Consider the following 24075-nt stretch of genomic DNA (forward strand, 5'->3'; position numbering starts at 1 on the left):
GTAAAAACAGGAAGCGAACGGGAGCTTTCAGAAACAGGTCCGTGTATAAACACTTAAGTCTGAACATCATCAGTTCCTGACGCGATTCTGTGGCTTAGCAACTAAAACAATTGAAGCGATAAATTTGATTAAAAAAATAATAATAATACTTTTTTTAAAAACCCGAAGAAAAAACGTTTTTAAATTGTATACAAACAGTATAGCTTTTATGTATAGGCCTAATAGACTGCTCAGTTGATACGGGGCATCTAAACGTCTGGAATATGTTGCCCTGATGTTTATCATAAACTTCAAAATGAAAACATTTGACGTCTTTATGTTGCCGCTTCAAATAGCCTAGCAATAAAATACGCGAATTCAGCAAATTATTGATAATGTTGGGAGATTTATTTCAAAGTAAGTCCCTGTCCCCTCCTCACTCACCCAGTTACAGTTGGATAGAAAATAGGACATGTATGAGAAAGAATAAGGATTTCGGGAGTCTTTCCTATAATTACTATCCTATAGGCTACGCAAAACAATATTATGGCCATTAAAGCCATATAGGCCTACAAAAAACCCAAGTAAATAGGCCTAATGGAGGCTATCCTATTTCAAAATATAGGCCTACTGTTCGATAATATAGGTATCAATACAGTTAATTTTTGTACCATGTAATATAATGTAGGCTAAATGCATGTAGAGCATAGATGAACGTGGCATAGCTACATTTACATATATGATTAAAGATTTTAACATAAGTAGCTTCTCTATATCTCAATACATAATATAGGCTATGTGTTGTTATAATCTATGCAAATAGGCTATAGATTTTTTTTTTTTGCGTATGGGATATTAGCTTCTCTAATTTAGATCTATCAATCAATAATGACACATTTTTGAATCAACCGTTTATTTTGCAGTTTATTCTTTCCTTTAATTACCACCTATTGAACATACAGACATTGTAACAATTCAAGTAGCCTAACAAATGAAAACCTAATTCAATTAAGAAATTGCAGAGTGATGGCAATGGTTGCTAATTGTGTTTTATATTTTTCAGTGATGTTTCCTTTCAAACTGCCCTCAGTGATGTAATGCTCATCATCGGCGGAAGCCAGTCGGCCGTCAGACGCTTCTCTCAGGTGAGGCTGCGGCGCTCAGACTGCTCCGATCCTAGAACACTGAGACAGACTGGCACAGCACGGCCATGAAGATCACCTGACGGTAAGAGAGACCGCTTTCCAGCACTCCTTTTCTTTTCTTTTCTTTTCTTTTCTTTTCTTTTCTTTTCTTGTTCTGTTTTGTTTTCTCTTGTTTTGTTTTCTTTTGATTTCTTTCTTTTCTCCAGGTAACTAAACCAAAGCAAAAAAGCATGGAATAATGACTTAGTGGAAACAGAAATAAAATTCACCAACCAGGGTTTTTAGAAAGACAGCATACGGCCTATTCATATTACTCTTTATATATTTATATAAGCCTCTAGGCTTTCCATGATGCAGCTCATCTTACTGCATAAGTGTGTTTGCTCTGGGTCAGGTCTGCCTTGTCATTTACATTTCACACAGCGCTCGTGCCAAAGCCTTGTTGTGGGGTGAGATACTGGAGCGGTCTCTATGTGAAGCGGTAGGAGTCATGATGGACTTGTGGCTGATTTCTGTCCCACTGGACAAGACCAGTTTGACCAGTCTAGAGAAGCTGAAGCGCACCATCGCCAAAACCAACCTGGCCTCCTGCTGCAAGTTCTCCATCCCAGAGCTCAAGGTAGGCAAGGCTGCAACAAGGAATACTGGATCAAATAAACAGTGTGAGTGAAGCCGAGTGAAGTGAAACCCCTTGTTAAACGTACAGATACACATGGATAAGCCAGGCAAGCTGCCCTTCTTGTCCAGTGATAACAGTATTGGCCAAACAGATGGTTAGAGTATTGTTAGTGTATTGTGGTTGTGTGCTGATAAGAGTACTGTAAAGTGTAGCTGAAGAGGTTCAGGGTGTTTGGTGTCCTTCTCTGGTGAAGGGCTATAGGCTCAGGTTGCTCTCTACAGTTTGCGGCAAAATTTCCATCTGACCCATTTCACTCAACATGATCAATGTGCAGTCTGGCCACCAGAAAAATAAAACATTTTAACAGCAGCTTTTTAATCCGTTACCATCAAGACTTAAGAATGAAAACCCTTCCAAAGTGTTATGTACAAGTAAGTCATTATAAATGCCGGTGCTGTTGCTCAGGTTTATTGGCTTGAGCTCTCTTCAGTCTTGGATGGTTGGATGGATGATACTCCAACTAGAGCAACACTAACTGCGCTGTGTGTCCACTCCTGTGCCCCCAGGTGGGAACGCTGGACAGTCTGCTCAGCGTGTCGGACGACCTCTCCAAGCTCGACTCGCTCACTGAAAGGTAAAGTATGAATGAAACCGTGAAGGACCAAAACGTGACTGAACACGGGAGCCTCCTTGTTTCAGCGGTCGTCGCACAAGAAGTACACACCGGCCTTTAATGTGTAATGTGCAGTCTTTGTCCTCAATTAAGACTAGTAGCTCTGAGCTTGTGTGCGGTCTCCGTCATGATTAATTTATGTTCAGGGGCAGCTGACGGTTAGTTTTCCTCCTGCTTTTAAATTCATTGGTGGCGTACGCAAGCTGAGGAGGTTTAAGTGGAGTAGAGTGGAGCAGAGTGGAGTGAACCGTTCTTGTCCCCGAAGGGCAATTTGCCTTACAGCCTTACAGCCTTAAAGACATGCACAGGACACGTGAACAGGTACAATACGTCCAACATAAGAAACAGAGAAAACCAGTCCGGTATAAAGCGCACTGAATTCAAGCAAGGAGTTACAAAACCTATTGGTACCACATGTAGTTCTTCATAGTCCAGTGATGTGTCAACATTAAAACTCCTTAGTGTCCTTAAAAAGACCTAACGTCGGTGTGCTTTTTCACATTTGGCATCTGCATTTGTCTCAAAAGTTATCATCTAAAATTGTGCCCAAGTGCTTGAACAGGAGGCTGAATACAATTGAAAGCTCCTGAAAAATCAATGAAGAGCAAATGAGCATGGTTTGTTACCCTCCAGGTGCCTATGGATCAGGTTAAGCAGAGTGATGCTAGCATTGTCCACCCCTCTCCTGGGTCTGTAGGCAAACAGTATGGATCTAACTCAAATTCAAATTCAAATTCAAATCAGTTTTATTGGCTATGACCGGAAAGAGTCCTATAACTCATGCTCAGTCAGATGGAAAAACTCACTCCTCACCAAGTGTCTTCATTACCAGCGAGGTCAGGGCCACGGGACGGAAGTCATTGAAAGATTTAGGGGCCTTAAACTTGACTACTGCTACCACAATGGACTCTCTAATAGGGACTCTTTTGCTGCAACCCAACCATAGATTTCATAGAATTCCCCTCACTTAGTTCCCTTTCAACTTGGTCCTTATATCTTAATCTGGACAACCATAACCAAGTTTCGGAACCTCAGCTCTCTGAATGCTATTTCCCTGATCAAAGCAGATTTTCTTTTGGCTCAGCACAGTTCTAACAGATTTAGTAACCCAGGGATTGTTGTTGGGGAATATAGTGCAAGATGTACAGGGTCTTATATTACTTTCACAAAATGTTATATAGCTGGTTACAGTCTCTGTCAGCTCATCAGTACATGAGTTCTTGAATGCATCCAGTCATAGCAGTCAATGTCTAGCATCTTCAGTCCAGACCTACAGTCTATGGTCCAGACACATGTCACATTTTTTTCTGTGTCTGGTTGGACAGGTGATGTACTGATAGAGGTTTACAAGGGACTTTTTATTGGTACACTGGTTAAAGTCTCCCACAAACAAAACTGCACAACTGATGTTCCTCTGTAGTAAGGAGACTTTCCTCTTGTTGCCCCCCAGTGTGATTAAGAGAACATGCCAGTGTATGAGGGAGGTGATGGAGCAGTCCTGTGACAAAGTGCTGGAGAACGCCCTAGCCAATGGAGGTGAGTCACATGTTTATACACACACACACACGTGCACTTGAAGCTGTCAATCAGTAAACAGTAAAGAAACCCATTAGTTAAGAAGAAGCCCTAGGTGAGTCACAAGCACATACACAGACGAGACAGAGAGCTACTACTACAGAAACCCATGTGCATGATGTAGTTATATACACAAACACACACCCACATACACACACAGAGTTATCATAACCTGGTTGATCGCCTTGCCATAACCTTATAACCCTATATTGACTCAGCTGTCCCACTCAGGAATATTCAAAGTCTTTTAACCGGGTTTGAACCAGAACGCGCTGATCAGGAAGCGCTCAAGGAAAACCGACGCTAACAACCGCCTCTGGTCGTTCTCCCCTATCAGACCACAACAGGAGCCAGAGAGTGGCCCCATCTCCCCTGAAAGCCTACCTCAAGTCCCTGAGGGGTACTCACCTGCTGGCACTTGCTCTTTGAGCTGCAGTGTGATGCTGTGTGTCTCGGTGTAGACAGTGCATTTCTCTGCGTCTTTTCGGTCTCTTGTTTCTTCTACGGCACCGTTCTGTTGTATTCCAGTGTGTGGTGGTATGTTTGCAATCGTGCAGCTTATAATTTCCAGTTAGTTTATGGATTCTTGTGTGTGTGTGTGTGCATGTGTGTATGTGTCTGTCTCAGTGGACTTGGTGAGCTACGTGACAAAGTTTCAGTGGGACAGAGCCAAGTATCCCACCGCTCTGCCGCTCCGCAGCCTGGAAGACATCATCAACAAGGTACTGACTGACCACAATGAGAGAGCTGACATTTGAAATGAGTGACATTTACTCAGTTTTGATGTTTGCACATGTGTGTATGTTCATACCTGCATGTGTGCCAGCAAGTTTCCCAGGTGGAGACAGAGTTACAGTCTCGAGCTGTGGCATACAACAGCGTAAAAGCCAGCTTGCAAGGCCTTGAGAGCAAAGCAGAGTGAGTAACCCTCCAAAACTGACATAAATTTTATATGGAAAGGGCAAAGTACTAAAGTAGCCAATATATACCCATATAACTATGTAAGTATGATTTATGTATGAATTATGTGTTTAACTGGAATGTGTATTTTTCTAGAGGGAGCTTGCAAACTCGCTGCCTGAATGACATAGTGAGGAGAGAAGACCTGGTGAACTCAGAGTATCTCACCACACTGCTAGTAGTGGTGGGCAGGTCAGTGACACATGTTCACTAAAACAATGCGAATTGACCTTATTCCCACAGCGGCCATGTTGAACTCTCAGGGTGGGAAACTGGAAGATTTGCATATAAAAATAGAGTTATTTCAACACATTAGTGAGGACTTCAGATACACCAAACACTGAATTAGCACTCTTGTGTGTACAAGTACTGCTTGAATTTGGCAGGGAAGCTAGCTAGCTTACTAGCTAGTTAGCAGCTATTAGCTAGTTGCTATATTCTGGTAGCTAGCTAGAGGGCCAAATATCAGCTATTACCTTAAAATGTAAACCTATATTCCGCCAGATTCTCTAAATCCATTCATCTCTAAATCCATTCATCTCTAACACGTTTTTCAGTGGGGAATCTGTGAAATAAATGTTTGTATGGTATATGTACACAACAGTAGGACAAAGCTGGGCTGTAGGTAGGCTACTTGCTCTTCCAGGTAGAGCTTCCCACCTATGTGTGTGAAGTAACTTCAAAATGGCCGCATCACAGAATTTACGTTCTTCTAAAATGTTTTTCTTTATGTATCTGTGTGTCTGTGCATATGTTTTCCACGTCTCAGAGGGAGCTATGCGCAGTGGGAGAGGACCTATGAATCTCTGTCAGAGTTTGTGGTTCCTCGGTCCAGCAGGTGAGTCGTCGTTTTGGACCTGTGGTAGTAAGACAAGCCTTTCCACTTGATCCACGTCAGAGTGCACAGGTGAAGAGCCGAGTCCTGTTCTCAGTGTCCAAAAGGTCAGGCTAACCACAAGTGTTGCATTACCAGCAGAAAGTAAGAGTCCAGTCCACCACTTGGCCTGTATCAGTAGCAGGGAGGAGGAAATGTCTCTTTTAGTTACAGAGGGACATAATGTGTGGGACAAAATGTATATGGGTGATGGTTTTAAATATTGGAATGACTTGAGATGCACTTGTTTTGTCTTGCCAGAGACTCAAACAGCCACAAACAGGGACACCACATGAAAGATAAGATAGTGCTTAAGACTAAAGCAGACTGCCATTGAATTTCAGCTTTGCCTGTATAGAGTTGAGAAAAACCCCTCACCACACCCCTAAAATGTGGTATCACACCAAGATATGAATTGTAAAAGCATTCATTTTCTGTTTTGATATTGATAGTGGTACTGTAATATAAAGTTCACTTGGATGTAAATGTTTGGACAAAAATTGTATGAGTCACTCCTCCAGTTATTAGTAACAGATCTATCTTTAAATCTGATATTTTTCATGCCAATAAAAATACTATAAGGACTCAGTGTTTCCCCCAGAAGCCTCTGAAACAACATTTAGACCATCATGGGACACTAAAACTCTCCACTGAAACCCCAATTAATGTAATTCTTTCAGAGTTAGCAGCCTGTAAAGGCAGGGTGACCCATCACACCTATTCAATGTCAGGAAACTCTAGGATACACCACTGCCTTTAAATGTATTCATTACAAAAATCAATATTAACAATTAAATAAATAACATGCAAAAAACAAAAATTTCTTTGCAGGTTTTACAGACTGTTTTTATGTAGGAGACACCTCCTGGAAAGTGTAATTGCAGAGTCATGTCTGTCCTGCAGTGTTAGGTTAAAAGCTATTGCAAACTTTCTGGTAGACTTTTTTTGTTGTTGTTGTCTTTCAGCTTGACCTGCTGTTGTGTGCTGCCACGCTGCATAACTCTAATTTTCTGTGTGACCAACAGGAGGCTCTACGAGGACAGAGTGGGGGGCGTTTTCTCCGTCACGCTCTTCAAAAGAGCTGTCAGTGAATTCAAAGCCAAAGCCAACCAGAGCAAGTAAGCAGGACGGACTGCCAGAAAATGGGCTATCAACCCAAAGCCATGTTGTCTGTGTCAATTACCATAGTGTAGCCTCTGATCCACACAGGTTCACCGTGCGCGAGTACAACTTTGATCTGGAGGAGCAGCAGCGGCAGGAGATGAAGCATATTAGTGTAGACAAGAAGGAGCAATACGTGAGTCAGACATAGTGTGTGTGTAGTTTTTTGGATGTGTGTGTTGTTGTGTATTCATATGTGTGTGTATTCCTCCTCTCTATAGGGCGTCTTTGTGCGTTGGCTGAAGGTGAACTTCAGTGAGGTGTTTGTCGCCTGGATTCACCTGAAAGCGTTGAGGGTGTTTGTGGAATCAGTCCTCAGGTCAGTATTGGTGACGTTGCTGATTTGCATATTTGCTCATTCCTCGGTATAATATGTCATAAAACTATTAGTATCCAGAGAATCAGTGCCCTTAAGACAGTAGTTTTGCTTTTGGGACTCAGGGAGAATGTTTTCTTTCCAAATACAGCTTGAATAGAATAATGAGCTTGGAAGACGGCATGTGCTTCATTTTTATGTGATCTGTATGTGTAAGTAGACTCATAATCATATGCTCTGCCAGGTACGGTTTACCGGTCAGTTATCAGGTTCTCCTGCTGCAGCCGGACAGAAAGCGCACAAAGAAACTGAGGGAGGAGCTCGCCTCGCTGTTTAAGCATCTGGACCCCACCGCCGCTGCCAGCAAGACAGATGTAAGAGGACTAACTGCTTCTCGTGGCGGTGTGAATGTGACTGAAGAATTAACACATACTGTATTCATTTTTAATCTGAAACGCAGAAAAAAATGCAAATATGTTGCTTACTTGTGCAGTGTGTGATATTTGCAAATGAAGTCCATTTTGCAAAAGTGCTTCCTACCATAATTGCCTTGCAAGCAGATTTCAGGTAGTTCTTTTTCACATTTAAGTGTGCTTCATAGCATAAATACCACATGTATACCTTAATAAGATAGCGATCTTAGCTCCATTCCTGGAAAGAAGAAGTCATTTTACTGCCCCGCTTACAAAATTATGCTGTGAATGCTTTAAAACCTGATTAAAAGTACAGTCACATTTTCATATAAATACATGTCCATTTTGCTACTTTATCGCTGATTGATATAACACAGTAGTGATTCAGCCTATAGCCAGTTCATGAAAGCTTTTACATTGGCTGTTAAACACCTGGTGTCTGGTAGCTCTTTCCTGGGAAAAACATAATTTACAAATGAACCACATACCTTCTTTACATTTCAAGCACCCTTGCTGTTGGGACGAGTTCAAGGATGGATTTTGATTGGTTCAGGGTGTTTGTGGAATCCAGTTAAATAGTTGCACAATTTCTGATTGGTTGAATCGTGCATGCGTCTGTCTTCCTGGAAGAAGAAGTGTGTGTCAGTCTGTATTCATTCATATACAGTATACTATAGACTATACTGTCTGACACACTGCTCTCTCTGTCGCCCTCTGCCGAGCAGGTGAGCTGTGACATCGCAGGAATGAGCCTCTGTCAGCAGGAGTACTTCTCCTACATCTGCTTCCAAATCAGCATCAACCTGTCGGAGAGCAGCAGCGAGCGGTGAGAAGACCCACACAAGCACAACCAAGCACACCCAGGTTGGCTCACGGCCCTGTTGCTCATTTGGTGGCTTGTTGCAGCCCAGTCGGTGAGAGCCAGGGAAATGGGGAACGGACAGATCTTCAACACCACTGAATGTCTGATGATGTGAATAAAACAGATCTAGCAACCAAGTCAAAGAAGCTTGAATATCTCGGTTTTCAACATTTCTCTTGAGCCAGGAAGCACCGACTATAGCCCCCTATAGGACAGCAGTATATGGGACTACCTGGTAATGCTGTCAGATGAATATTGGTTTGGATTTGGGTCCTCCTCACCGCAGCGTCAACTGCACATGGACTGGCATAAAGTCTGTAAAAATACACTTTATGATGTGCTGCGAATGGGACTGTGGGATCATTCAAAGATGTTTAAAATCTCTAAAAAAAAATGCTTATTTTATCTTTTCTGATGAAAGCGAGGATGAATTCTTTGTTGATGTCAGCGTACAGTTTTGAGCATTTTAAGTGAATACATTCCACCTGGAAATCTTTAAAGCCATCAGTGCAATAAAGTGGATTTCATGCATCGTCGCACATTATTCAGCAAAAGTAGTCCAACAATATGTCAGAGAAAATGAAATCTTATAGCAATACTTTTTGTAATGCATTATCTATTCTGCAAAGGAGAGCAGGTCATGCCTTTGCGTACTTGTAAGTCTTCTCAAGAGCTGTGACTTCATTCAGATTTGATCATAAAACGACTGTAAATGTAATGCTATGCATGGTCACCAGAGAGAGCAGTATCACTGTCTTGTGCAGCAGCCAGTCAGTTTCACAGCCTTTACCCCAGCCATCAAAAATGAAATTTGATAAGCATCAATATATCTCATATTTGCAATTTTCCTTTTGGAGAATATTAACAGTAATTGACTGTCTGATGCCACTGCAGTTAAATTTGGGAATTTACTTTCACTGTTGTTTTATCTAAATTTAGTCACCACTATCTAAATTGAGTCACTGGTACCTGACCAAATGGTAATTTTTCGGTGATAGCTGGTTATATTCTGCTCATCGGGTGTTAATGATTGATGGTATTAATTTAATAACTGACTGACTAAACAAAACGAATTGTATCTTCCAGACATGGGCAGCGAGACGCACAGGTGTATGTAGTGGGTGTTTTGTGTGTGTGTGTGTGTGTGTGTGTGTGTGTGTGAGAGAGAGAGGGAGAGAGAGAGAGAGAGAGAGAGAGAGAGAGAGAGAGAGAGAGAGAGAGAAGGTGCTAGGGAGAGCTTGCCACTCAAGCTGTACCATTCATTTCGTTGGAGAGTGCGGAGAGGATACATTTTACGCACCGCAATTATGGGCTCTTGTTTACAAACTGGTCCATCCTATACGCCATAGAATAAATAAATCGCGTTCCTTTAGTGTTCCTGACAACTGTGAAACATTTAGGAAAATGTGGACGATCCCGAAGCCGAGATACAGAAGGGGTTTGTGCGCCGAGGGAGAGGCTGAGATTGCTGTGAACATTGGCGGCGTGAGAGTGGTGCTTTTCGGGGACATTTTGAACCGCTACCCGGAGAGCCGCCTGGCGGAGTTGGTGAACTGTTCAACTCAAAACGATGAAGTTATCTCGTCGCTTTGTGATGACTTCGACCCGGGCAGAAAGGAGTTTTACTTTGACCGAGATCCAGATGCTTTCAAATGCATCATTGACGTTTACTACTTTGACGAAATCCACATCAAACGCGGCATTTGCCCCATCTGTTTCATCAAGGAGATGGAGTTCTGGAAAATAGACCAAAGTGTTTTAGACGAATGCTGTAAAAGTGACCTAACCGAGAAGGAGGAGGAGCTGAAGGAGATTGCCAACAAGGTGAAGCTGATCCTGGAGGATCTAGAGGTCGACCCGTGCGTGACGCGCTCTGAGCGGTGCCAGAGGTTCCTGTGGAGACTGATGGAGAAGCCGGGCTCCTCCCTGCCGGCGCGCATCGTCGCCATCGCGTCCTTCCTCTCCATCCTCGTCTCCTCGGTGGTGATGTGCGTGGGCACCATCCCGGAGGTCCAGGTGACGGACGACGAGGGGAAACTGGTGGAGCACCCGACCCTGGAGGCGATCGAGACCGCCTGCATCCTGTGGTTCACCGCGGAGTACCTGCTGCGCCTCGCCTCCTCTCCGAACAAGCTGCACTTCGCGTTCTCCTTCATGAACATCGTCGACTTCATGGCCATCATGCCTTTCTACGTGGTCCTGAGCCTCACCTACCTCGGCACCACCGCTATGATGGAGCTGGGGAACGTGCAGCAGGCGGTGCAGGCTCTCCGCATCATGCGTATTGCGCGCATCTTCAAGCTGGCGCGCCACTCCTCCGGGCTGCAGACTCTGACATACGCGCTGAAGAGGAGCCTCAAGGAGCTGGGGCTGCTGCTCATGTACATGGGCGTGGGGATCTTCGTGTTCTCGGCGCTGGCCTACACCATGGAGCAGAGCCACCCGGAGACCCTCTTCAGGAGCATCCCGCAGTCCTTCTGGTGGGCCATCATCACCATGACCACGGTGGGCTACGGAGACATCTATCCCAAAACCACGCTGGGCAAGTGCAACGCCGCCGTGAGCTTCCTGTGCGGGGTGATAGCCATCGCCCTGCCCATCCACCCCATCATAAACAACTTTGTCGTGTTCTACAATAAGCAGAAAGTGCTGGAGACGGCGGCGAAGCACGAGGTGGAGCTGATGGAGCTGAAGTCCGGCAGGGACGCGCACAGGAAAGGCAGCAGCCAAGAGGAGGCTGTGGGCGCACCGACGGAAAGAGGGTGTCTGCAAAGTTCACCGAGTTAAATTCAAGACTTTTCAAGACCTTTATTACCGTTAGAATGAAACATTAGACGAATTTCACAAGTGAAACAAACGTGAAAATGAAAACTGTAGACCTATCAGAATATAGGTCTGGGGAGGCCTGGGTGTATTTCTCACCCGAAAAACAAAGCACCAAGAAACCACAACGTTTTAAGGCCTCTAAAGCTGAAAGTTGAGAGTTTAGATAAAATGATTTAAGACATTTTAAGACTTTTTCAGGACCTTCAGTCACCCTAAGAGAGCTTCATGCACACCAACATAGTGCCCCATAACAGAGTAACAGAGAGACTTGACCGCATCTGTTGCCTTAACTGGGTAACACGTATTGCTTTGCCTCTTGTCCAACTATCTTGTCCATGTTTGCTATTCATTGTAAAGGCTGTTGTCATTATTCAATTAAAACTTGTGCATGAGCATGGAGGAATCTGTCTCATATATTATATGATTACCTGTAGCCTACTCTTTCATGGGCAAGGTGGCTCTTGCCATACACAAGCCTGAGTCCAAAATTGATCAATGCCATATCTGGGGAGCATTCAGGACCAATGTTCCTTCTAAGCTGTTCGGTGACTTGCGTCTAATAATTCATCACACTTGCCAAATAATCATATCTTGTCAGTCATCAGTCATTGCTCCACTTTGTCCCCAGCAATTTAGTTGATATACTTTGGTGGCAAATTATGTCATATGTTGGGACCATGTTACCCTCATAGGGTTTAGTGAATTGACACCCCTGTATTGTCTATGGCATCTCTCATTGTAAATAACTGACTTAAATTGGAAAACCAAAAGAAAATTGAGTCTATTCAATTAGCTAATTTGTGACTACAATGTAGACATAAAACACACAACTCAGAAAACTGATAAATGAATGACTAATGAATATACTGCATTTGCCCAGGCTAATCTACAGCTGATTGTAGGTCAATGCATATGGTCAATATTTCATGCCCCCGGCGAGCAATGATTAGGCCTATGTGTCCAGTAGGTGTGATTATTGATGCCCATGGAAAAAAGAAAATAAATAAACAATGAAAGGTGCAGTGAACCATAAATGTCAAGCTTTCAAACAACCCAAGTTAACAATCCATGTGTCTGACCAACGCCAACTTGTTTTCATGAGACTTTTTCAAGACAAATTTTAAACCTATTAGCTGACTAATTTTCAACTCATATTTTCATTTCTGTGCTTATTGTCCAAAATAAATCTACCCAGGCCAAACACTAACCACAAGTGAACCTGCTCACCTTGAATCCTCATTTTCATCCACACCTCCATTGACATATGAACAAAAATTCTAGTGATATGTGTTTGAATGTGAAGCTGAATTGAAGAAATATTTCCTTTTGGGGTTTCTGTACAAGTTGATATGTAGCAATCAGGGCAGTAAGTAAAGTGTGTGTGTGTGTGTGTGTGTGTGTGTGTTTGAATTTACCATTCACACCTCTTACACCATGCTTTATCCACATCCACTTAGAACTTCAAAGTAGCATTTAAACAAATGTCCAGGCTATTTCATATTCACACAAGCCACATGAAGTTTTCACAAATTATGTTTTCAAATCTCATTATATAAAGATGTTATATAAAGATTGAGAGTTGGGTCCATGCAAAGTTAAAGACAGCTCTGGTTGATGTGGCATTCAGTTGCTAATGGATTATAGTTTACCTACACAAATGCAAGTACTTTGACAAAAGAAAGTCACAACTGCTGCCAGCATGCAGACCTGCATGGTGTGCTGCTGGCTTCCCAACATGCTACAGTGTTTTATTGTTTCTTTAACCAGACGTCTTGCACAGGAATGACACAGTAATGATCACACGAACGTATGAAGAAATACATTTTATTCAGCTTTGGCTTGACATTGGTTATTCTGTGAGGTGTGTGTGTGTATGTGTGTTTTTGTGTAGATAAGTACACACATACGTATTTATTTGCCTGCGTCTGCATCTGTGTATGCGGTGGTGTATATACGTTTCTATGTTTAACCATGCGCGCACATTGCGTGTCACACAATCCCAGGCAGTGGCAGTGGTCTGTGAGAAAATGCCGTCCCCAGCGGGAAAACACTTCAAAGTATGGCTACACACACCCACACACTGAACACTCAAAATACCCCCCCTCCTCCCTCCTTTCTCTCTTTCTCCTTCTCACCCCTTCATCCCGCCTCCACCTCCTCATCCTCCATCTCAGATGATGATCTGTCAGCTTCACTGGCTGAGAGAACGGTGATTAGATGCAACGATAAGCAAAGCGAAGAAACACAAAATCTTTTTGGTTTTTTTTACAAAAAAAATTGTGTTCCATAGATGGGTAAAAGGGAAAATGACTTCAGTTTGATCTATTTGAAGATTCACATTTAAAACAAATAGGTGAAGACTATTCGGGGTTCAAACAAACATCACCTTTTTGGCTAGAGGTGGGAACAGATAAAACTGAGGAATGATGAATTGTTTTGCTGTAGTATTTTGGGGGTTAATAGTGATGCGCTTTAAATTTCTGGCTTTAAACATAAAAAAATACAGTGTATTGAATTCTGAAGGAAACAGATATTGAACAACAGGAGGTCTAACATTCTGGTACAAAGAATTTGTGTGAGGATGAAGGGAAATTTAGACAGACATTAACTTTAACCAAATATAGCACTTCATATCTTATGCATCACCAACCTTTACAAATGACTCAGTCACACACCTATGTCACACACACACACACACACACACACACATACACACACGTATACACACTGAAGCTCGAAATGATATGTGCTTGATGAAAGTCTAATTATTAAAAAGGAAGAGACAAAATTATGAAACTATCACAGATTATGTAAAACTGAAAATGTACTGCTCATTTTATGAACATACATGTTAGGTATCCATGTGTGTGAGTGAATCATTTATTTTTTGTGGCTCTCCTATTACGTTCGATCAAAGCCAACCTGTAAACAAAGACAACAAAGAGTTAAGACCCTCCTTGTCAATACCTGGCCTCCCCTAGCGCACTTTGATGCCTCGTAGGAGGGATCTCCCACGATCCTTTGCTCCTCTCAGCCTGTGAAATGAATGATGAGCTTTGTTGCTTAGGTGTGTGTGCATGTGTGTGTGTGTCGGGGGAGGAGATCCAGTGGTAAATGTTACTTGATTGACAGTTGGTTTAAAGAATGATAACTAGTTGCTTTTAATTATGTGTCATTGGTCATATAAATTAGTGCAGGTGTGTTAGGTAGGTTGGGTGTGTAGGCATCAGACTAGGTATATTTACAGTGGCACCCTGTATCTATCTGCCATTTTTTTTTCTGCAGGGTTTTTTGAGGCTAGAGTGTTGACGCAGCAGCACTGCAGCAAGCACATAAAAAGTGTCACTTCTAAGATGACTAGATACATGTGGTCACAGTAGACAGCAAGAACCCATGAATCTACCAGTCCCATATCTCAACGAGCTAGTGTTGCTTGTGACCAAGAAAAAATGCTTAGAAATCAAATCCCAGGTGTTTTATTTGGAATAACAACAACTAAGAGCACAATACCTTCTCCAGGCAATTCCTGAACTCTTTCCTTTAAAATTAAATGGCACCTGGATTGGAGTTTTAATTAATTAACATTTCTCAGAGGCAGAGCTGCTCTGGAGGCAGAAATAATCTCATTGGTTGAATTAAACCTTAGTGGGCGGAGCCAAAGAACCATTGCAAGTTAGCTAACTGGCAAACCTGAATGGCAAAGAAAAAACTCTGCTCAAGATAAAAATAAAAGAAACTGAAATGGCAATGACTTCTTTTTTCATGAATTCATGACCATGGCATTCATGATGTTGGAAGTTTACTGAGACAGCTACAGGTCAGTATGGCTAATCTGAATTTGGAAGGTCAGCTAGGCTAACTAGCTAAGCTAGATTCATTAGCTAGCTCCTCTCTTACCTCTTGCTTTTTTCATTTGGATTCAGTCTAACATTACTTAGCCAGAAAAACTGTGGCTCTTTAGCTTGAGGTTAACTCGACTAATGAGATTATCCCTGCATGCATGTCCTATACTGGAAAAATGTCCTACTTGGAAATTTCAAGTGAACGCCATTCAAAGGCTTAACTTTCTCAACATGGTAGAAAAAAAAAAAGTTTTGTGTCAGTCAGCGTTAAGAAAACACATACACATACACATGCACCTTTATGACACAATTGTAGTTAGCTAGGCTAACCATCAAAACTAAAATTTGTTTAAATGAACTTGTCGTGTGGGCATGTCAAGCTACAAGACGGCTATGTTTTTTTATCGTTTGTCAAGTTGTCTCGTTTTGTCAAGTTTTCGTCAAAACAGCATGTGAATACAATGTTGTTTAATAGCCAACTTGCAAGTCCTGGATATCAGCCCCTCCCACCGGCATGTGAAGGCACAATATTTCTGCCTCCAGAGCATCTCCAATGTTTGTATAACTAGAACTCCAATCTGTCAGATTCAGAGCGACACACTGTGATTTGAGCATGCAGCCTTCTGCACTGGAATCAAAATTGGCTGCTTACACAAAATGCTTTCACTACAAATGCCACCACAAGCCAGCATATCCCTCTGAGTAAGACCTTGACTCGTATGCATTGTGGTCAGTCAATGAAAGCCACTGCACAGCTGAGCTAAAAATGTATCAAAACGACCAACGCCCTTCATTTGATGCCATGCATAACACTAGCAATATCTCCCTCCACTTTTCTTTCTCTCTCAAAAAAAGCACAACTAATTTCCCACACCAGCAGTGGTCTTCTGTTGTCATGGTTCCAGTCTTTAAATAACAGTCCCCTTCTCATTATTCTGCCTCAACGAAGCCTTTTGCTTACAGACTGGACTCCCACATGGAATGTACTCGGCAATTCATTGTAATGGTTTTAATAGAGCAACATGCAGTTTCTCTCTATGTAATGCCAGGAGAATGAATCATAATAGATATTTTGAGGCGTTGCTGAGTTAGACAGGAAGATGGAAAAGGGGTTGTATTACTGGAAATCTGATTCCATACATTTGGTCCTATATCAGTGTCGCTTTGGGGATGAATGTGACCAATGTCACAGTTGCCTGCACATTTCCATTGTACTTCAATCTGTATACTTTCATGAGGTGAGATCATGAACTTTCATCATAACAAACAGTAAAAGAGCCTTCACTTTTGTGTTGCATTTGATTTTTGGATCAGTCACCAGAAGTATACAAATGCAGTACTGTTTTGATATCACGAAACCAGAGATACAGTTTCACACAGTGATTTTGATTACTGATGCAGCGTCTGTGCAATGGTTACTATGCGGGTGACCACAGAAATTGGTGTGCTTGAGGGGTGGGGGGTGGTCAGCGATTCATTTCTCCCATTCCTTTGATGTACGCATGTGTATCCGCTACATTTTTACGCTTAAATGTGGTGCTTGATCAAAAAAAAGGGGGAAAAAAAGCCTGTCACAAAATACTGGACTGGCAGTTCAGTCCACTGAAATGATCTGGCAAGGAACCTCATATTTTGGGTAAATTGTAGTTGTAAGTCATCAAACGATTCCAAAAGTCCTTAACTTAAATTAAACCCAGAGTATAAACCCAAAGTGGACCCAAGTATTGAGTCTTAAAATCGTATTCTCCTCAAACAAGTGAAAAAAAATGGTTGCCATAATTTCACTTGTTTTCATTGCTTATTTGTTTTCAGAATTTTCTCGAAATTAGTGAGTTTCTTGAAATAAGGTACAAGAAAATTCTGCAAAAAAGTAGATTTCCGCTGGGAAAAAAGTGTCCCACTTTGGTACTTGTTTTGAGGACAAATAAGACTTGAACATATCTTGCAATGTAGTACGTGAGTCAGGTTTTTTGTTTTTGTCAGTCAAACCTCTCAGTTTCAACATATTTAGCAAGTTGTATATCTGGTGCTAAAACCAGCTATCACATTGCTGGTGCCACCGGGGACCACAGCAACAAGTCATTCTCGGCCACAGAGGAAAACTCACTAATGATGGATTACTTGCAGAGTGACTCATACCTTTAATGCATTTCTGGCAGTGGCTGCCTGGCAAACACAGAAAGTCCAAGCATGTTATTTTTCGTTTTCATTTCAATTTTTTGTGGCTTGAGGTGCAGAAAGCCCAATTTTCCGGAAATGTCTCACGTTGAGCACGGACATTGGTGCAGCGGACTTATTCCTCTAATGTGGAACCATTCCCTCTCCGACTTTTAAATGAAATCACCACAGGCTCCGTCTGGTCCGATGTCACCCCTCTCGGCTCTCTCGCCGTCTTGAATGCTAAAAAGTACGGCACAGCTTGATCGGGGTGAACTTCGCTTCGCTTGTTCTCGAGAAGTGCCACAGTTTACGTCTCAGCTTTTGGAACTGGGAAAAGGCAAGGCAAGGCAAGGCGAACTTTATTTATATAGCACATTTCATACACAAGGCAAATACAATGTGCTTCACATAAAACAGAAAAAATACATAAAATGACATTAAAAACGAAAGAAAGAAAGATATTGAGCAGTCACTCTCACACTGGTGGCACCTCTGGTCAGCCAGTATAACTTCTCTGAGAGTGACTCCCTCAATTTTTCCTCTCAAAAGGAAATCAGTTTAGATGAGATCTTGAAGGATTCTTCGAAGGATTCTTCGAAGGAGCCTAGAGTCTTTCCAGTGGTCTTACCCCACCCTATAGGCAGGCCCCACAGCCCCTATAGGACTTGTAAATGTTCCTTTAGAACAATACACAGATCATCTAAACAATTACAATTATAAACTTCAAGAAATCCTTCACCAGAGTTCCTCTATACTCCTATTGAGATCCTGTTCATGACGCCAAAAGGAAACACTTCATGAAGACAGCGAGAAATGCCTCAATGTCTCTTAGATTCAACAATCCCTCTGACAGCTAAATTATTGATCATGAGAACTAAGCTGTAAAAGCTGCCGGATGGTGACCTTTCGGAGATACTTTTTTCTCCCCGGCCCGAGGTCTGACGCTGAGCGAGCACTCAACCTTGCCCGCTCAATGAGTGCTTTGTACTCCTCCTCGGCCCCCGCTCGCTCACAGCTGGTCACTCCGTCTCGTTTTTTTGTGGCCGAAATGTGTTTTCAAGCACTGCGGCTGGAGTCTCTTTATGTCTCGCTTTTCTTTTTGGTTTTGCAAAGAGCTTCTTGGTCAATAATTCATGTGCTCTGCAAAGGCCACTGCTGGCAGGAGGTGAGAGGTTGGCTTGTGGGTTTTTTTTCACAAGGCGCGAGCGAGCACGTACTGACCAACACCTCACCTGGGTCTGAAGAATGCGTCGGTCCTCGTCCATAGCAAACATAACAAAAGGCGAGACAGAGTTTAGAGTTTAAGGGCTTAGTGGCAATGCTTTGATTGGGTCTTTGTGGCACTGATAGCCTCTAACACTTTTAGAGAGTCTTGGACGTCTAGCATCTCTTTTGGTCTCTTGGATTTGAATGCCAGGAGAAATGTACCAATCACTAAAAGGACTTTAAAAACAGAAACACTTATAATTTCTTGATCACTTGCATATTGCACAGCATGACCCAACCTATTGTATGTTATAAGAGCCTTGATTGCCTTGCTGTAGATAGCTGTGTACTGTATATACTACAGCAGTTTCAGAGGCCAAGGACCAAGAAGTTTCAGCATTTTTGTGCATGAACATAGTTCAGCAAATCAAATAAGACTCGTCTCTCATCCCGTAAGGAATTAACACTTCGTCAACCATAACAAATCCACAACCGTGCCCACGATTCTTGAGAAAAACTCACTCAAGATAATGTGTTCATTGCTCAAACAACTGTTCTGGGGTGTACGCCTTTCTAAATATCGTTGAGGACACGAGGGAAACTCAATCACATGGTTGAGCTAGCTCCTTATTCACATTCCATTTCTTGCAAATTGCTCTTTATAAATGTCACTGGCGGCAGAGCGGCTGCAAGCATGCAATATCTTTTCTTGAGGGTAGGCTGGGAATATTTTCGTCCGAGGTGTACTTTTGGCCGTATGTACTTACTGTAGCTGCATTTCCATCATTGATGCACACACACACACACACACACACACACACACACTGAAAGCCTGAGGGAAAACAACTTAAAACTAAAACTGATGAGAGAGGCAGCGAGTTATTTGCTTGAGGGCAGACGTTTTTGTTTTTTTTGATACACTGGCCACATATCCACATTTCACATCCACATATGCTCATTTCATCATTAAGGGGGATAATCTGAAAGCCTGAAAGAAACAGAAAAAACAATAATGGAGACAGAATAAACAGAGGGTGCATGCAAAGTTGAAAGTTATGTCTTGTGTCCTCCATGTTCTGACTATATGTTTGTTCCTGATCTGGTCACTGACACCCTTAAAATTAGACTAATACAATGGCCAGTGAGGCACAGATCTGGCATTTTGGCTTTATATATGATTTAGATGTCTTCCAGATTTACACCAACTTGTGGGTGGCCAGTAGTTTGCTGTGGCCAGAGATAACATTACATTGAGACAATTCTGCCGGTCATATCTCCATTTTAATATCAAGTGTATCTCCATGTCATTAGGGAGAATACATGCAAGTTTGCTGTAATTGTTCACAGTGGGAACACAGATATTTTAGGCTTTTTAATTTGTCATTTTTTAATAATCATTGTTTTGAGAAATCTCCATTTCTACAAAACTGATGACTATGAATCCTCTACCTTTTTGACAAGTGGGCCTATCTCAAGGTTACATTTCCACCGTATGAATAAACCATTACAATTCTACTGGGTCTGAATGGAAATGTGATGGGAAGTTTAACTGCTCAAAATGCCAACAAACTGTCTTAATGATGGCATTGTAAGCGTTTCCTTAAATTCTCTTGAAGATATATTTTGAAATAGGAATATGGCAGGCAAATGTCCAAAGATGATTTCCGGAGCAGCTATTAGCACAGCTGAATAGCTGAGGTTTGGCTTGGCTTTGGTTATTTGAAATTCCTCTTTCACAGCATTTTTTTAATACTAAAGTTAACTCTTCACTTCACCATCGTTTTCTGTTTTTAAAACCATGTCAGTAATTCAGCAACAAACATAGCAACAACATATATCAATGGAGGAACTGATGCTCTTATAAACTATACAGTGAAGTGCTGATTTTACTTATAGTCTTCCTATTACAAAGTGACAAATTCCTGAAGAGACTTGAGGAGACTTCAGGTGAAAGGGGAGGAAAAGGGAAGGAAAGCATGGGGTTAAGCGGGCATCTGTCTAGATAGACTTCGGCGATGAATGAAGAGGATAAATCTAAATTATTCACATGCTCACTACCTTTTCATTAATCTATGAGGAACTGGAAAGTGCTTCACCTCTGCAGTGGTTAATAATAGCTCCTTTAAGAAGTAAAAGAGGGACGAGAGTTCAAGATGCTGAGGCTCAGAGTAATATGAGCCAGTGAGTGTATCTGGACCTTAAGGCACTGGACATGCTGCAGTATTGCACCATGCCAGATCTGTTTACATGTGGTAACTGGGGTATTTACCTATTTAAAGCAAAGAATTCACTGAGTAGTTTTGGGTGTTATTCGGCTAAAGAAGACATTTTCCTAACATTTTACTGTTTTTTTTCCAGTTTTTGTATAAAAGCTCTAAATATTAAATGAAACCTATCACATAGGCTGATATAGTTCAAGGCAATTTTATGGTCAGTCATATTCCTGTGCCTTTAGTTAACATCTATATTTTTTTAAGTAGATGTTTAATATGAGTGTATGGAAGGAATATTGCATGAATATTGCTTCTTTTCAACCATCTCATGAAATGCAATTTGCAATTCATGTTGTGGGATTGCATTTTCCTTGATCTTCACAGCTCATACCTCCAAAACTCCAAGTGAAAAAAATAAAAATAAAAATCTTGAGAAATTTTTTGAAAAATATCTTCTCCACTGCAGAAAAACAACCTAAAAGTTTAATGACTGCAACGTTTAATTGGCGTGATCGCACTGACCTCTCCTCTGTAAAAGTTCAATAGAGAATCAGTGGATAGAATCGATGTGCATTGGCAGCGCTGCGTCGTTACGAAAATCCTTCCTCCCAAACCGCTGAGGTTCCCCTATCATTTGATGTTCAAAGTTATTTCACCGCTGTCCTCCCGCCGCTCCTCGGCATCTCTTTGTCCCGGCATTTTCTGCGCGGTCTCTCGCGGCCATAACACCCACTCTGGCAGAGAATTGATAACGGCTCAAGGATTAACTTCAGAGCCGCGCTGCGCATGCTGGGAGTCCCCGTTTCCCCGAGCATGAAGTCAGCAAAGGACAATGCCTTCTCCCAAGTTGCACTGGATGTCAAAGAACCATGCCGCTGGAGGATATTAATTATCGTTAGTGTTTTTATCCCAGGTGGATAGTGTTTAGCCTTCAGAGCTGTGACTATCCTGCCAGCATCCATGAAGCTATTAAGCCTAAACTAAACATTCATATAATACCACTTGACGATGCCCTATGAAAAGGTCAAGAGTATCAGCTGCATATGAAAGAGACAAATAGGAAAAGCATTGAAGCTGAATAGACAACTTCTCATGTTTGCAGCACCAAATGGCAGTGAGAGGTAACTGTTTGTAAAATTTGTGTGGGCAGAGAAGAGTCCGTACCCAACACCAGAAGTCTGGTCTGGGCTGAAATTACACACAAAAACTAAAACCACTAGTACACAACAGATGCCATGCTCTTGTCTAGTCTTGTTTATTCTTCTTCTTGTAAAGACTGCAGTTCTTTGGATGTTTCTATGTAGAGACCTTAGGTACCTAGAGTCCGTGCCTGGAATCCAATCTACAGCAGTGCAGGGTGGATTCCTAATAACGGTCTTTATCTCGGGCCAGCATGGCTCCTAAAGCATCATTGGGGATAGGGGTTGGGGGGCATAAACATGAAAGTCACCTTCTAGCAAAGAACACAGCGATAAATCATTGAATAATCATTCATATCAAGTAATTTGCCACAGTGATTATAGTTGTAATTTCTCTGCTCATATATTTCAGCAGCTCCTGCTGATGCTGCCCCAGGACTAGAGGTCTCAGCGCCCTTGATGTTTAAGACTTTATAAATCAGGTGGGGGGCTCCGTGGGTCAGAGGACTGCGGCACAAACCATGTACTTTCTTTCTTATATATATAATGCATGGTGAGACAGGTCTAGGCAGAAGTTCAGTACTCTCATACCCTACTCATATATGCAGAATAAAATGGCACAAAGGTAAACAATCTTTTTGAATATCTGTTAGGGAACAGCAGGCTACCCAACCTCCCCCATCATATACACTACCAGTCCAAAGTTCGGACACACCCGATTGAATGTACTATGTTTTTCATCATCTTAAAGCCATTTTGATCTAAAGGCTTATGCTTAAATGCTTGAAATGTGTTTCTTGGACAAATATAAATAGTGAAGTTGATGCCTATGTATGCCTTTGCCTTTCCATCAAGGCAAAGGGCGGAATCTAAAATATAAGATAGTTTTGATTTGTTTAACACTTTTTTTGGTCACTGCATAATTCCATTTATGTTATTTCATAGTTTTGATGTCTTTGCTGTTATTCTAAAATGTGGAAAATAGTAAAGATAAATAGAATAAGAAAAATGTGGTGTGTCCAAACTTATGACTGGTAGTGTATGTGAGGAACACAGGAGCTTTGTGCATCCCAAATGGCATGACAAATGCCAATGACTAATGACTACATGTCCTCATAGACCTGCACCACTTGCTTGCGGAGCGTGGCTCAGCCGCGCCAAACACCACAATGAGTTCCCGCTTGAGGGCAGGAATGATTTTAACTGGCACTCTGTAGCCATTCGCTGGAAAACAACCTGATCTGTACAAGATGAATGTCACGGGTAATGCTTCAGTCAGGCCTGCCAGGGAACAAATCCACAGAAAGAAAATTCATCAATTCCTCACAGAGTAATAAGACAAATTGGTTGTAAGGATCGCCCCACCTCCTCATTTTTACTGTTTCAGGAGAAAAAATGTTCACCTGTTCTGGTAATTTTTTAACCTTTTCATACCAAAACACACCCACTTAGCAAATTGTAGCTCTACTGGAAAGGTTGGCTCAGCAGGAGGTCTTGTTAAAAAAGTGGAATAAATAAAATCAGTTGAGGGAGACGGATTCTTCTGAGTGCATCAAATATGTGTTTGTATTAATTATGAGTCAAATCTAAGTTGCCCATATCTGATTCTACACTCTTTATGTTTGGTGTGGTTACTGGTGTGGTAACAAGAATAGAAGAAGAGCAGAAGAAGAATAGAACAGAACAGAACAGAATAGAATAGAATAGAAAACGTTCATGTCCTCATTGAGGTGATTTCACAAGCTATTTCCCATGTCTCATCTTTTCTGACATCATAAAATATGATGTTGTCTGTCACTACAATTGCCTGTAGAAAACACAACTAGTCCCTATAATCATAAAAAGCTGAAAAAATTAAAAACAGGAGGCATGTGAAAACAATATACCCATCTCCAGAGAGAAATGAAAGTGTTTTCTCAGTTCACTGTTAAATGGAAGGACTTGACCAGCGTTAATCACCTCCACCGCTTAGCACTCGCAGAACAAACCCACAGACAGACCACCACAATGATCATAATTAACAGCGGGCTTGGCCTGCTACAGTGTGACACCGCTTGGTATTAGCCATATGCAAATTCATGTTCCCTCCATTTCAATAGACAAGTCACGCCC

General features: G+C 41.9%; 2 protein-coding genes across 2 annotated transcripts; both read left to right on the forward strand.

Annotated features, from left to right (window-relative positions):
* The first annotated feature begins 1614 nt into the window (after positions 1–1614).
* atp6v1c2 (ATPase H+ transporting V1 subunit C2) lies at positions 1615–8615 on the forward strand. The gene is made up of 12 exons (XM_071918936.2): positions 1615–1743; positions 2310–2377; positions 3867–3952; positions 4619–4713; positions 4818–4909; positions 5048–5143; positions 5721–5789; positions 6851–6943; positions 7035–7122; positions 7208–7305; positions 7547–7676; positions 8441–8615. Exons 1-12 carry the CDS (start codon positions 1615–1617, stop codon positions 8543–8545), a joined length of 1149 nt encoding a protein of 382 aa, XP_071775037.2. The 3' UTR covers positions 8546–8615.
* Positions 8616–9981: 1366 nt separating this feature from the next.
* Positions 9982–11364, forward strand: kcnf1b (potassium voltage-gated channel, subfamily F, member 1b). The gene has a single exon (XM_071918985.2). The coding sequence runs from the start codon at positions 9982–9984 to the stop codon at positions 11362–11364; it is 1383 nt and encodes a 460-aa protein (XP_071775086.2).
* Positions 11365–24075: the final 12711 nt, after the last annotated feature.

This window comes from Centroberyx gerrardi, chromosome 17 (genome assembly GCF_048128805.1).
Source record: "Centroberyx gerrardi isolate f3 chromosome 17, fCenGer3.hap1.cur.20231027, whole genome shotgun sequence".
Lineage (NCBI taxonomy): Eukaryota > Metazoa > Chordata > Actinopteri > Beryciformes > Berycidae > Centroberyx > Centroberyx gerrardi.